The sequence below is a fragment of the Callionymus lyra genome, chromosome 19 (genome assembly GCF_982586985.1).
Source record: "Callionymus lyra chromosome 19, fCalLyr1.hap1.1, whole genome shotgun sequence".
Taxonomy (NCBI): domain Eukaryota; kingdom Metazoa; phylum Chordata; class Actinopteri; order Syngnathiformes; family Callionymidae; genus Callionymus; species Callionymus lyra.
The window spans coordinates 13,011,207-13,026,895 of NC_141836.1; the positions used below are offsets into that span (position 1 = coordinate 13,011,207).

The 15,689-nt window shown below is 38.6% G+C and overlaps 1 protein-coding gene across 1 annotated transcript in view; it reads left to right on the forward strand.

The window, feature by feature from the left end:
• Positions 1-14,755, forward strand: part of lamb2l (laminin, beta 2-like) — a 33,496-nt gene extending 18,741 nt beyond the window's left edge. Inside the window, exons 10-35 of the mRNA XM_087780862.1 lie at positions 38-226; positions 319-498; positions 733-845; positions 1,035-1,114; positions 1,190-1,346; positions 2,689-2,829; positions 3,290-3,451; positions 3,597-3,718; positions 4,781-4,901; positions 5,108-5,300; positions 5,363-5,506; positions 6,306-6,537; positions 6,599-6,762; positions 7,305-7,529; positions 7,596-7,810; positions 7,883-7,979; positions 8,868-9,240; positions 10,129-10,313; positions 10,748-10,995; positions 11,060-11,269; positions 12,179-12,323; positions 12,395-12,602; positions 12,680-12,821; positions 12,886-13,062; positions 13,823-13,988; positions 14,174-14,755. Of these exons, the coding sequence (XP_087636988.1) occupies positions 38-226; positions 319-498; positions 733-845; positions 1,035-1,114; positions 1,190-1,346; positions 2,689-2,829; positions 3,290-3,451; positions 3,597-3,718; positions 4,781-4,901; positions 5,108-5,300; positions 5,363-5,506; positions 6,306-6,537; positions 6,599-6,762; positions 7,305-7,529; positions 7,596-7,810; positions 7,883-7,979; positions 8,868-9,240; positions 10,129-10,313; positions 10,748-10,995; positions 11,060-11,269; positions 12,179-12,323; positions 12,395-12,602; positions 12,680-12,821; positions 12,886-13,062; positions 13,823-13,988; positions 14,174-14,310 (4,526 nt within the window). The 3' untranslated portion in view covers positions 14,311-14,755. The remainder of the gene's footprint in view (positions 1-37; positions 227-318; positions 499-732; positions 846-1,034; positions 1,115-1,189; positions 1,347-2,688; positions 2,830-3,289; positions 3,452-3,596; positions 3,719-4,780; positions 4,902-5,107; positions 5,301-5,362; positions 5,507-6,305; positions 6,538-6,598; positions 6,763-7,304; positions 7,530-7,595; positions 7,811-7,882; positions 7,980-8,867; positions 9,241-10,128; positions 10,314-10,747; positions 10,996-11,059; positions 11,270-12,178; positions 12,324-12,394; positions 12,603-12,679; positions 12,822-12,885; positions 13,063-13,822; positions 13,989-14,173) is intronic.
• The last annotated feature ends 934 nt before the right edge of the window (positions 14,756-15,689 follow it).

Consider the following 15,689-nt stretch of genomic DNA (forward strand, 5'->3'; position numbering starts at 1 on the left):
AGAGAAATAATCTCTCTTCCTAATCTTTTTCCGACAGAATGCAACTGCAATGGCCACTCAGGACGCTGTCACTTCGACATGGCTGTGTATCTGGCCACAGGGAACGTTAGCGGGGGCGTGTGTGACGACTGTCTGCACAACACCATGGGACGCACCTGTGAGACGTGTAAACCTTTCTACTTCCAAGACCACCAAAGAGACATCAGAGACCCAAGTGTTTGCATCGGTGAGTTTCAGTGTCACTAGTAAACGTATTCAAACTTTTTATTATTAGTAGTAAAAATAAAGGATCTAATTCATATCATGCATCATCTACAGCTTGTGACTGCGACCCGGTGGGATCAATGGAGGGAGGAGTGTGTGACGGTCACACAGACCTGGACATGGGGATGATAGCCGGACAATGTCGCTGCAAAGCAAACGTCAGAGGTCTGCGGTGTGATGACTGCAAGGAAGGATATTATGGTCTGAGCCAGATCGACCCACTTGGCTGTCAGCGTATGTGTTTTTTATTTTATAAATTTATTCTTTATCTTCCTTTTACTAAACTGTATTCATTTGAATTATGTTTATAATATTTTCATATTTTTGAACATTTGAAATTCCAGAAAAACATATTCCATTTGTGTAACGTTGACAATCTATTAGATAAAACCTAACATGCTACATACTTTCAAATAAATGGTCCTGAAACAGATGATACAACCTGTTCCCTTCCTGTCTTTTCATCAGCATGCAACTGCGACCCCCGTGGCATCATTTTGATGGATGCTCCTTGTGACCAGATCAGTGGAGACTGTGCCTGCAAACGATATGTGACCGGTCGCTATTGCAACCAGTGTCTGGTAAGTAACTTAAACTATAGTGAACACCAGTTATAAAATCAAAGCACAGCACTACATTCTCTAAAAGTAAAGTTATAAATTATGTAAATGATCCAAAAGCTCATTACAAAGCATGATCCCGACCTCTGAGATCATCCGGAACCAAAAAAGTGCACATTTATGTTTAAAATGTTTCCTTAAATCCACCAGCCTGAGTTCTGGGGTCTAAGCAACGACCTTTCCGGCTGCAGACAATGTGACTGTGACTTCGGTGGTGCCTTCAACAACAGGTAATGACTTCATACATACCTGTAATGACATATTTAAAGAGAAAGATTTGAGAGTCGTTGTTGTTTCTCCTTCAGGTGCATGATGGAGAACGGGCAGTGCGATTGCAGGAGGCACTTGACTGGTCGTCAGTGTTCCGATGTGCAGCCCGGATACTTCTGTGCTCCTCTCGACCACTACAAATACGAGGCTGAAGATGCCACTGGATACTCCCCAATAGATCCTGTTCTGCCGGTGAGTTCTGCTCATTTGAAGGGCAAATTATTGTTTTTTTAGAAGTCTTCTAGAAACACTAAAATGTAAAAAAGTTAATAAATAAACACGTAAACACATTTTTTATTTAGATAATTATTTTTAATGGATCAATTTTCCACTGTGTCTCCTCCGACTATTTTCCTTCTCTATCCATTCCTCTGTCTCTGTCTCTGCCTGTTAAAAGGATTTTTTTTCCTGTCACTGTAATTTATTGTTATTTTCTAGAAACCTGTTTGTCTCTTATCTTATGTAGTTGTATTTAAACTTTCAAAGTGTCTTAAGATAACTCTGTGATTATTTGACACATAGGTACTTGTGAACTAGGGGTGTGTATTGGCAAGAATCTGGCGATACGATGTGTATCACAATACAAGGGAAACCATACGATATACTGTATATTGCAATACTATAGGAACGATTATTGTCAAAGTACTTGTCTCTGGTGTTTCAGAATTTACAGACCACATGACTCTTGACAAAGCCGTAACTAATTTATTTTGTTTTGAAACCTAAATATGTCCAAACATCAGCCTTAATAACCTGCTGGAGTCGACTGTATCCTCTTGTCCTCAGTCATCTCGCTGGATATTATTGTTCTTTTAGCTGCTGAGATGCTCGTATGTAGCTGTAGCATGTTTAATTGCAACACAAAAATGAACAAAAGCTAGGAATATTTGCATATTATCTGTAAATAAACAAGTTATTTGATTTTATTCATACTTTATTAAAATATAAAACACACAACAAATATGATAAAAAAAAATAAGATGTGAACTGAAAGCAAAAAAATAAAGAAATTGATACAGTGCTATCATATCGTATTGTATTAACAAACAAATGACACATTGAAGTGACCTAACGGTCAACTCCTTCCCTTCAAACTGCCACAAATTCTTTCCTCTCCCGTCTGCTGTCAGGACTCACGTCCTCCCCTACATGCTCAGGCAGACTCCGCTCACGACAGGGCTGCTTCAGGAATGTGTCAAATATTGACCTAAGATTGTTATGAGGAGGACTTTGAACCATTGTAAACGTGAGGAAGGTTTAACAGTAGAGAAGAGGTCGAGCTAGAGCTGCTCATAAAACCTCAAATCGACCTGCGCATTGTTTCTCATCCTGGTTTCTCTTCATATTTGTGTCCATCACGCCCTGTCCGTGACCTGCATCTTCCTCCATACCTACCCTCACTCTTACTCTTGTAGAAATGTGTTAATGTGTGAATTTTCTGAGTAACAACAACTAATCATGCTGTTGCATCGACACGTTTACCATAAAAATGGTTTGTCTTTACTACTTTTTAATGAACCCCATTTGTGTTCAGGGTCAAGTGCGTCCGCAGGCTGAAACCGACTGTGTCGAGCATCTCAACAACCAGCTGAAGCGTCACCGGCGCCACCGCAGAATCTCAAATTCACAGCAGCATCGTGCGGCTCTGAGACGCATCCGCCAGCTGCAACAAACGGTAAGGTTGTGATTACAACACAGAGTGTTAAAGATCTTTTAGCCCTCTGATTGTGATATCGTTTTTTTTTTATTACTATTCTTGGCATATTTTATCTTAATTATCTCTGTGTTTGTTCTTTTTCATCACACACACACAAAAAATCATAACCTTAAATGTCATTTTTACTCATCTGTATAATTGCTGAGTTCAATAATATCTTAGTCTTATCTTAAACATTAACATCTTTATAGGTCACTATATTGATTTGGTCTGCTCTTAAATAATTTAACAAAATATGTACCTCATGACCTGTCTAGTTTATACTACTAGATAAATGAACTAAAGTTAATTTAATAATTCTGTCAATTTACGAAAGGAAATTAGCCTTTTACAGACAAAAAACGACAACATAGACGACACACGTTTGTTTGCTATTGAAATTACTTCCGTTGTCTAAATTGGTCCATTTTTTTCCCAGCCTGATGTCCAGGTCATCCGCAGAGAACACATCACGAGCCACATGGTGACTTGGACAGGACCTGGTTTTGCGCGGGTCAAAGATGGTGCGGGCCTCGTGTTCACCATCAGCGACATTCCCTACGCCATGGAGTATGACATCATGATCAGATATGAACCGGAAGTCAGTATGATCTGCTTATATTTGCTTTTTCCCTATCACTTTCTTTCTTTCCTCACTGTCCCTTCTCATTTCCTCACTTCTTTCTTCACCCTTTAATCAAACATTAGTAGTTTAACTTTACTAATTCATTTCATTGGGAATTCAGTCCACAGAGAACTGGGAAGCCGTCGTCAGCATCACCTCCGTCATGCTGCCTTCCAGTCTGCGATGTGGAAATCTTCTTCCGACAGAACAACTCTACACAGTGACTCTTCCACATCACAACAGGTAACACTCATGGATCCGTATGTGAGGAAACATTCAGGTCACCAAGTTTGTTCATGTCAGTAAAGATTAGGTCAAGTCTTGATGCAGTTCCAAGTTCAAGAAGAAGAATTGCATCACTGGCTGTTATCAGTCCACCTGCCTAGTCTTGTACCTGTGAGCATGACTGATCCTGTGATAAGAACCGAACATACCTGCCTGTATGAAAACCGCTGATAAGAAGAGGCAGCTGCGTCCTTGTGGATTTAAGTTTTACCATCTACATTCATACGGTAGAAAATAAGTGAAGAGTTATATCATAAATAGTTCAGAGACAGAGAAAGTTAAGGTTGTTTGACATAAAGTCTCTTTGGTTGTATCCTGCTGACAAACTTTTCAGAGACTCAATTCATCTGGAACTAAGAGGAGCGTCTCCATCCGGATTTCAACTAGCGTTTGACTCTGTGCTTGCTCCATCATCCAAAACCAATTAGTGGAGCGAGCTCAGCAAAGTGTGCAAACAAAGACCAGAGAGTGAACATATGTTTGGTTCAAGAATATGATTCAAAAGTGATGAAACACTAGGGAAATTAATGACAATCTATTTATTGGCGATAAATTAACATAGCTTTAACATAATTATTTGTCTTTTACACATTATATATAGTATTTATTTTCCCTCTTATGTCTTTCCATATTAATTAAATACTTAATATAAATGTAAACCTGTATTACCCTTACTTTTATTATAACTACTATTATAATAATATTGTTTATTTTATTATTTATTGATTAAAAAATAAAAAAAAATTTTTTTATAAATACATTGAATATTAAGACGTATTAAGTAATTCAATTTAGATTTGTAAAGTAAAATTGTTGCTTTAAATGTATATTATTACATAAATCCGCTTATTGTCATAATGGCCTTTTTACAAATGTGATCATACCCTATTTAATTAAATCAATAATCTCCGTAAATTGTAAATTATATAAAAATGGAAAACATCTTATACATCTTTGAACCTTTTTTTCCCCTGCAATTTTTTTTTTTTAACTCAACATTGATGTTTTGCTGTTCAACAGATACGTCAAGATGCCCCGGCCCTTCTGCTTTGAGCCCAGCAATCGTTATATTGTTTCCATCAGGTTCCAACGCCATGATGTGACATATCGACATCTCACAGCTTTTATCTTGATCGACTCTGTAAGTGAAAAATACTTCTATCAGTGTCAGATTTTCATTTTGTGCAATGCTTCCCCCTAGTGGTGAGATTGCACTCAAGAATCCCAGCGCTGTAATTTCCCTTATAAAGTTTGACAAAAGTATTTTTAGACTTTCAGAATTCTCTCCATTCTCTTTATGTTTAATTTGACGAAATGTTAACAATGGTTTGTTTGTTTTTCCACCAGCTTGTTTTGATCCCTAAATACACAGAGCTTCCTGGTTTCCAAGGCAACGAGCCTGAAGCCGAGCAGCGGCGCGAGGAGATGATTCGCTACATGTGTCTGGACTCCTTCATGATCACCCCGATGCCGAGGCTGGCCGAGATGTGCTCCAAACTCATCTGCAGCGTCTCATCCATCATCCACGACGGCGCCCTGTGTAAGCCACTGATGCGTCACTGTCTCCCACATCTTCGCTGACCTCACTTATTCTCCCTCCAGCCTGTGAGTGTGACCCCCAGGGCTCCCTCACTGGTGAGTGTGAAAAGGTCGGAGGTCAGTGCAGGTGTAAGCCCAACGTCATGGGCCGAAACTGTGACCGCTGTGCCCCAGGAACATTCGGATTTGGAGTTCAAGGCTGCACAGGTGAGAATTGACTGGTGGCTATGGAAGTATATCAGTGGGATCAGAGTATTTATTGGTTACATTCAAAATCTTGAATGTTTAAAATTAGAATTTTTGATTGAAATCTTGCTGTTTTACTCATTTCATTTTTTTTTTTTTGAATAACTAATCAATCAGATTCATCATTATTTCTATATTATGGTTGAATTTATTATTTTTATGATTTAAATAAAAATAAATATAATTTATAATTAAGATATTATTTTTTATTATTAATCAATATGTTTTTTTATTCATACATTATTTCCACACATATTGTTTGATCTAATTCAAATCATTGAAAAATTATTTTTCCAGATTCAATATTTTTATTATAATATTATTATTATTATATTTTCTATTATTTAATTAAATTTTTAGCTATATTTGTATTGAAATAAATACAAATATATAAGGTATGGTAAGGTAAGGTAAAACTTTATTGATCCCTCAGGAGGTCTCCTTCGGGAAATTGTTTTTTTCCAATAGCCACAGAAAATACAGCAATTTTTCATGAAAAAAAAAAAAAAAAAATCAAAATAAAATAAGAACAAGAACATAAAGAGAAAGAATATATATATATATATATATATATATTAGTTAGATTTTTCTACAAAAAACACTTGACACAAACGTTGGAAAATCAGTTTTATTCCCATATCCTGTAAAAGATTTTCATTTAATTATTGCTTCATATACTTTTTATTATGAGCTAGTTTGCTAATATTTATTTCAGAAGGCATAAACTATGATCCATTCATTGAATATAATTGTCTTCCAGCTTGCGACTGCCACTCAGAGGGTTCTCTCAGTCACCAGTGTGACCCACATACTGGTCAGTGTCAGTGCAGGCAGGGGGCCACTGGACGCCAGTGCTCCGACTGCCAGCCGGGTCAGTGGGGTTTCCCAAACTGCAGCCCCTGTCAATGCAACGGACATGCAGACGTCTGCGACTCACTCACGGGGGAGTGCACGAGCTGCAGGGACTACACCATTGGGCACTTCTGTGAACGGTATTTTTAGAGGATTTCTACTCGATTGTTTGGCTTATTTCAACTGTCGATTCGTTCAAAGGTGTGAAGACGGATTCTATGGAAACCCGGTGCTTGGTTCCGGGGAGCACTGTCGCCCATGTCCCTGCCCTGGGAACCCCGGGTCGAGTCATTATAACGCCCACTCCTGCCACGCTGACTCCACCTCTAACGTCATCATCTGCAACTGCAGAGAAGGATACACCGGTGAGCGCTAGATATACATTAGACTGAACTGATGAGGGAGTTTTGTCGTAGAAAAAATGACCCAAAATTGCATTTGTTTTACTGAAAAAAATTGCTTAAACTGGATATTTATGTAGGCAGCTCAGTTATTTAACACATGTTAATAAACCGACACTACACTTTGGTGATGGAAAGACTGGAAGAAACACAATTTCTGGAACTCTTGGCTGCACAGCTTGTCACACAAGTGATGCATTCAATAACGTTGAAATTGCCGTGATGCGTTCAAGAGCGTAGGATATATTGCAATGAAATAAAAAAACTGAATGCTATTCACTTTAACACAAGAAAAACACATGGGCTGATTTAAATGTTCTGCTAATCGTTTATTTTTAAAACATTTACATGACAATTAGTTTTAATTTGTATTATTTTATATTTTAAAAGTGTTTATTTATGCACTGTCCCTTTTATAATCTATCTATGTTTCAGTTTCAGACCTGATTTTTCGCTCCTTTGGTTTAGAAGTCCAGCTACTTTAACTTTCTCCTGTTTCACATCAGGACCCCGCTGTGACCAGTGTGCCCCTGGTCACTATGGCAACCCAGATCAAGCAGGTGGACAATGCTTACCGTGTGGGTGCAGCGGGAACATTGACGCACAAGATCCAGGCTCGTGCGACCCCAAGACCGGCCAGTGCCTCAAGTGCTTGTACAACTCAGACGGACCGTCTTGTGCGCAATGTCAACACGGTTACTACGGCAACGCCTTGGCCCACGACTGCAGACGTATGTTAATAAAATGATGGATTAAATTTTCGGTCAAAGAGTGACGTGATGTTTTACGCCGTCAAGGATGCACCTGCGTGACCGCCGGCACCCTCCAGTCCGCCTGTAGCGACGGTGTGTGTCACTGCGACCGTGAGTCAGGAGCGTGTCCCTGCAGGGAGAACGTGACCGGCCACAACTGCGACCAGTGCGCCCCCAACTACTGGAACTACGGTCAGGACCGAGGCTGCGAACCCTGCGGCTGTGACGGGGGCCATTCTCTGGGGACGCACTGTAACATGGTGGGCGAGCAGCGACACCTACAGGTTGTATTATGAGAAGACACGTTTCATGTTGCTGTGTTTCTTCAACAGTTCACAGGCCAGTGTCACTGTCAACAAGGATTCGGTGGCAAGAAGTGTAACGAGTGTGAGCAGCTCCACTGGGGGGACCCCCAAGTCCTGTGTCGAGGTAATGGAATGAGTCATGAGTGTTTGGGGTGGAAGAGTAATTTTGATACACTAAAATATTGTGATACTGTATCTATATTCAACAGCACTGTATCAATTATTTATTACAATAGTTATTTCATGGTTTATATATCAATGAAGTGAATGAAGTAAAAATAAAACAATATATATTTTTTAATTTATAATCAACAAGCAAATATTCACAGCATTTGTTAATTTTTGTGTTGCCTTCAGCCGCTAGATGGCAGCAGTCATTACATCATCCGCAGCTAACAGTCAAATGCCCCTGTATTGTTATAAGTACCGCATTGTCAGATTCTTCCCAGCGCTAATCTAAGAATACGTATAACGATACAGGGGTATCGATAGAATCTATAACGGTACTGTAAGAAAAAGGATATACAGTTTTTGTAGTACTGTCGACTTGACTGTTTTTTACAGACCACATCACTCTTGACGATGTTGTAACTGCTCTTCTTTGTTTTAAAACCTTAATATGTCCAAACATCAGCTTTATAAAGTTGCTGTAGTCAACTGTATCCTCTCGTCCTCAGTCATAGTCGGGATCTTGTGGGATTTTATTGTTCCTTTCGCTGCAGAGGACGTTATAGTTGCTGTCATCTAGAGGTCTGAAGTTTAATTGCAACACAAAAATGAACAAACAAGAAATGATCATTTTAGTTCATACACACTTTATTGAAATATAAAACATAATATAACTATGTTAAAGCTATAATATGATTTGAAAGACCAAAAAGAACAACCATACAATTTCATGAACAAAATAAAAGCGATATTTCAGTGTATCGATGTTTTCTTACACCCCTACTGCGACTGTTACCAACTCCTTCACTTGCTTGTGACACTTTTTATTTCTCCCTGTCTTCAGAGTGTAACTGCCACCCCCTGGGCTCCGAGATCGCTCAGTGCGACCGGGCCACAGGGGCCTGTGAGTGCAGGGACGGAGCCGCGGGCAGATACTGCGACGAGTGTGCGAGGGGATACACCGGCGACTTCCCTAACTGCCTCCAGTGTCACACCTGCTTCCAGCTCTGGGATGACGCCGTGTGTCAGATCAAGAGAGACCTGGAACACATCCAGTACGTCACGCAGAAGATCCTGGAGAGCGGCGTCACCCCCGGGGTGGACGACGGTCGCATCAAAGCTCTGGAGAAGAAGCTGCAACAGGTGCAGGATCTGATCCGTCACAAGGACAGTGATCGCGTTTATGAGCTGATTGGACAAAGCGTTGATGATCTCAGGTAAGAATGAAGGCCTTAGTTGTCCTTTAGTCAGAGACCGGATATTTTAGTCGCCATGTGGCGTACCGCAAGGGTCAGTTGTAGGTCCCATTTTATTTTCCTTTAATATGCTTTTTCTTGGTCAGATTTGAAATCATCATTATGTCTCTTATCATTTTGATGCAGATGATTGACAGATTTACCTTCCACTCAGACACTATCAAGGTGTTTTAGCTTGTCTAGGTGACCTGACCAGTTGGCTCCGAACTTTCCCCAAATTCAACAAATAAAAATAAGAAATAATTGTCTTCCATTCTCCAAATTCAACTCCTTTAAACCTAAACTTCTTACAATTACTGTTGTAAATCTTTATTATAATTACTGATTGAAGCTTTGATGTTTTATTTCTTGGCCCTCTAAATAATCGATAATGTAATTTTGCTTTTAGAAAATATGTTTTAGCTAAATAGTACTGTAATGTAATGTTTAAGCATTTTTGTGACTTAATTATATTTAAAATATTAATGTTTTTCCTCTTTTCCTTTCGCTTGAAGGCCCCTAGAAAAACATGTATGTCGTCCCTAAAGAAATGAGACCCCTCTCCTCAATTTTTACATGTTGTGGGTTTCCCCTGGGCCTCCTCCCATTAAGCCATATAAGGAGAGGTAACCTAGATGAGAGTAAGAAAACCAGAACGCGCTGTTTAAAGACATAAATAGACATTGTTGAACAGTAGTTTAGATTCTTCTGTCCACTGAAAAAGAAATTTTCATTTAATTTATTTTGTCAGGTTTTTGCACTAATTGTATTAGGTTAGCTGAGTTCAAAAAAAGATTTTTAATACATTATGTCACTCAATAGTGACTCTACCTCTGCATGTATTAATGTATAAACTGCATCTGTGTCCAGAGCTGAGATAGCACTGACTGATGGTCGACTGATGGGAGTAGCACGAGAGTTGAATACGACGGCAGAGGAAGAAGGAGTATTGAGGAGCAACCTGGCTGACCTGGAGAAGAAGATGATGGACTTAAACGCTACACTAGCTAGCAAGAAGGAGCAGGTGGACGATCACCTGAACTCGGGATTTGCAGGTAAACAGTAGCGTCATTTATTATGGTGGAAAGGAAACAGAATGCTCAAAACTAGAATTCCATATTTTGATTTTAGTAAGAACTTATGTTGTTAAAATGAAGAAAACATGGAAAATGTCAAGATATTATCGCTTAAACTATTTCTCTTTTTATCTTTAGATTTGAATTAACCTTTATTTGTATCACATATAACAAACAACAACAACATGATTTTTTATTTTTTTTTAATCATTTTTAAATGACTATAGTTACCTCCAAAGACATATAAATGATAAACTATCTCCTCAGATCCTCTCTGAACTGATATTTTATCCATGTCACAGAATGAATAAATATTTTTAAGAAAGCCTTAAGTATAAGCTACTACTCATTTTAAGTATTGTCATCAAAGAAGCTACTGCTGCTGTAATTGGGGATGTTGTGTCTCATCAAAGATCAGTACGAGAAAGTGAAGAGGTTCTACCAAGAGTCAGCAGCTGCAGAGGAAAAATGCAACAGTTCTGTTTGGGCTCCTCTAAGTCCGGTCCAACAGTCTGAGGAAACACGCGCTCGCGCTCAAGATCTCCTGGACGCCAACAAGGACAGAATTCTTCGCACTATCGCGGCCCACAACAAGTCTCTGGAGGACCTTCAGGAGAAGGCCCACGATCTGGACAAGAAGGTTTCACACTTGAGTAACAAGGTAAGATCCTCAGGAACCAGAGCACAGTCCGTCCTACGAGTCGTCACGGCAACGTCTCTTTCAGGTGTGTGGCGGTCAGGGAAACTCCAGTGGAAGTTGCGACGACGGCCAGTGTGGAGGAGCAGGTTGCCGCGGCGATGACGGAGCGCTTGTTTGTGGAGGAGAGGGATGTAACGGGACGACGTCTGCCTCGACGGCAGCGCTGAATTATGCCAAGAACGCCACAGACAGCCTGAACAGAGCCAACGAGGAGCTCATAGGAATCGCCAGAAAGGTTTCTCATCAAACTTTATTAAATCATTTTTTGGTCTTTACAAATAACCCTAACCTACTTTCTTACTTACTATATTAAATATTTCATATATTTTAAATACATTGTAAAATAAACACAATGATTTCAAAAATATATATATATATACAATTAAATTCAATTAAAGACTTGTATATTTAAGTTAGTACATACACATTTCATATTTAAATTACATTAAAAAAAACAATTGATTGAAATTCAAGTGTTTATGATCCAATATATTAAAGAAGGGAGTAATTGTCAGCGAACCATTTTATTGTTAGCCTTTTAAGTTATTTCTGACTCTTTGTCTTTCCTTTTATTTGTGCTTTTCCATCCAAACATTTTGTGTAAATATTGAAAACATATTAAGGATTAAAAAAAAGTTATTTTAGTATATTACTTATATATTTTTTAATTAATGGTTTGTGAATATTTGCACATTTGTTTTTTTTGCTTTTAAATTGTTTTTTGTGTTGATTTTGGCTCGACAGTCAGTGTAAAAATGCGGCCCCTGAAAAGATTTAGTTGCCCACCCATGTATCAGTGTAAGGTAAGGTAAGATAAGGTAAGGTAAGACTTTATTGATCCCTCAGGAGGTCTCTTTCGGGAAATTGTTTTTTTCCAATAGCCAGCAATTTTTCATAAACAATAAAAAATAATACATAAAAAATAAAATAAGAACAAGAACATAAAGAGAAAGAACAAGATGACACAATCTAAGTCTAAAGATAAAGATAAAGAACATAGGTCAAAGAAAAACAGCAAAGACAAAGGATACAAAGACTAACATAGAACAGAACATCCAGATACTCTCACTCCACTCCTGCCCCCGAACTCAGAATTGTACAAGTAACTCTGTGTGTTTGTGTGTGTGTGTGTGTGTGCGAGCAGCTCCAGGATATTGCCACTCTGACACGGGATGTGAAGAACCAGGCGAAGAACACGCTAGAGAAAGCTCAGAAGAAGAACGAAAACTTTGAGAACTCCAACAGGAAGCTGAAAGAGTTCATCAAGAAGATCCGAGACTTCCTCACAGGTATGAACTCCTTTCATTTCTCACGTCCGTAATAAAAACATGTGTCTGACGTGAAACGCCTGTCGTGGCAGAGGAGGGAGCAGATCCAGGGAGCATAGAGAAGGTGGCCCTGAAGGTCATGTCCATCAAGCTTCCCGTGAACAGGACGACCGTGGACAAAATGATCACGCAGATCAAAGACAGTCTTGCCAACCTCACGGACATCGAGGGCATCGTCAACCAAACCTCGCAGCACATCAGCACCGCTAAGCAGCTCCTGAAAGATGCTAAAGATGCCAAGTGAGTCTCACTGTTCACGTTTAATTTCATCTAAATCGATGTTTATAACAATCACGATCGAATGATACGTCACTAAGGATGCGAGCAGAGGGAGTGGAGGAGAAGACCAACACGACCAAACAGGCTCTGGAAGTGACGGAGAAAGCCATCGAGAAGGCGAAGGTGGCCCTCAAGGACGCACAGAACAACCTGAACAGCAGCAGGAACGCCACGGCCGAGGTACAGAACTTGGATTTCTGTCCCCGTTCGTGGCTTCATATTGACAGGAAATATGCCTGAACAGGTGGATGAGAGGTTGACACAGTTGGAGGAGAAGCAGATGGACGTGATGATGCGTCTCACCAACCTCTCCATGGGGCTGGAAGGGTTGAGAAACAAGACAGAGATGAACAAGGAGATGGCGACGGAGGCGAAAGCTAAAGCAGAGAACGCAACGAGGATGGCTTCGTCTCTGGAACAGGCAAGTGTTTGACACAAACATTTTAAAGCTTTGATTTAAATGTTTGTTTTTTTTTAGCAGTGAAACATTTTTTTTAGATAATTGAATTAGATGATTTTTATTGAAAGGTTGAATTTGATTTTATTTTTTAAATAATTTTACTAAAACAACTTGATTTCTTTGAATTAATTAAACATATTTACATATAGGTTCATATTCTTATTCCAAAACTCAGAAATAAATCCTGCTTTTCTTTTATTTTTATAAACAGCCTTTTACATTCAATATATATTTTTGTTATAATAGTGCTAGCTTTTTTACACTTAATTTAAAAAGCCTATTAATATTTACAAAATCATTTTCTTTACACATAAATTTGATAAATTTGATTAATATTATAATTCCAATAATTGAAAAACAAATGTTCTAAATATAATAAAATGTGTAGCCTTTTAAAATCATTACATTTAAAAGACTACAAATTTAGAAAATGTATTTTTATATTATAAGAATTAGAATATCAAACTGTATTTATTTATATTGAAAATATTTATATTCAAATATTAGAAATAAATAGAAACCCAACATTTTAATATACAAATTATTGAATATAATTATACCCCAAAAAACAATTAAATGGTTATAACCAGACCACAACATTTCAATAAAGAAAATCAAAATTCTAATGACACTGATATACTTCCGTACAAAACTCAACTAAAATCATCCACAAATTAAAACTTTAAAAGGCCGTGAATAAGCGTATTTCTGCTACCATTAGAGCCTAAACGACACCGAGACGCGATACCGCGAGCTGCAGAACAAGGTGGACTCCCTCGGAGGAGACTCTGGAGGTCTGGGCAGTGTCAAGAATAAAGCCAACGACATGAAGAAGGAGGCAAAGGATCTTCTGGACAAAGCCAACAAAGGCTTGGAGCAGCTGAAAAGTAAGTTTTTCAAGGTTTTTCGGTCATCAAAAACAATCTTTACCAATCAAGAAGTAACTTCTTTGTGTATTATGTGAGCAAGAGGCAGTAAAGAAAACTGTTTGTAGTGTTTAAAAAATGTTTCACAGTCAGACTTCATTCATCCTTTCATCGTTCCCCAGTCTGAGCTCGTTCTCTCTGTGCAGAGCTGGAGAAGAAGTTCAAAAGCAACGAGCAGCGTCTGGAGAAGCAGCGCTCTGAGCTGGACCAGCTGAAGCAGAACGCCACAGTGGTGCGCGATGACATCAGGGAACAGGTGCAGCTGTACAGTAACTGTGTGTGACCAGCGCCGCCGCTGCCAACCACGGCGGAGAACCAGAAAGTCACATGACTCGGGACAAAAAAAAACAACAACCCTGAGATCCTGCTCGCCAACAGCTGTCCCATGTTTTTAAACAACACACATTCAGTGTTAAAAATGCCAATTTCACTGTACTGTAAAATATTTAAACACACAAACTCCAGGTGCTGTTTTTTTAAGCTATTAAAAGTTGTCCATTTTGTATAGTCTATTATAATGAATTCATAAACAGAAGAAATATATGTGTTTGTTGGATTTAAACACAACATTCTGAGATTTTTCTATTATGTTATTTTAATAATTCCTCCAAAATGTGGATTTCTTTTCTTTTTTTTAATCACAAAAATTAAACGTGCTTTTATTAAAATATATAATATTGTTATCTGTGATTTTGATTGGGAGGTGAATAAATCTGTTTGTAAATTAATCATTTTGTTTGTTGTTCTGTGTATTTATTACAAGTGTAATGTGAAACGCTTTAATCATCGTATGAGATTTACTAGTGAGTTATATTTGATAAAAAAAAAATGTTCTCTCTGCTGCTGCTTTCCATCTCGACTTCTGGAGACAAAGAGGGACTGTCTTCTAGGATGTAGAATGTGGAATATGATCAAAATTCATGGTGCTCATTGTCCTGAAGAAAGTACCCTGCAGGCAGCAGGTACCGAACCCCTGCTCCCCTCACTCTTATTTGATGATGAATAGAAAGCAATTTTCATGAAAAAGGAGACGTTTAGATTACAAAAAGTGATCTATACACTCCCGCTGGTGATGGTAGAATCGCCCCTTTGGCTGTGAAGTTTTATCAGTTGTGGTCATTCACATCATCCTAGAACCAAGATCAAAAGCAGCAATTGGGAAAGTAGCTCAGTTATAATAATTCAAAAGACAAAAACATTTACTTTAACTTTGAGTAAATACTCACTACAAGATGAGAACTTTATTGAGGTTACACGTTGTCATCCATTCCAAAACACACACGCACAAACTGCATTTAATTGATTTAAAATTTGTAGAAATACAGTGTTGAAACACATTAATAATAATATTAATTGTTTTTATTATTACTATTGGGAAAATAAACCAGTGGTACGGCACAGTTAAGTGTCGTAAATCAAGGCACTGGATTTGTTCCAAATACGGAATACATGTAACTATAGCTACCAAATTGATCTTCTTCTCTAGAAATTTGTCTTCTCCTTTTTTAAAAAATCTCCCACGTGGAACGTAGAAAATCCCATCAGCTGTCCGGGTTGCGCCCCCTATTTTCCATCTGCCCCCCCTTTACTTTTTTTCATTCCGCTCCAATAATCCACTTCGGGGTTTACCCTCGCCGCATCGCCGGAGAACTTTTCACCCGA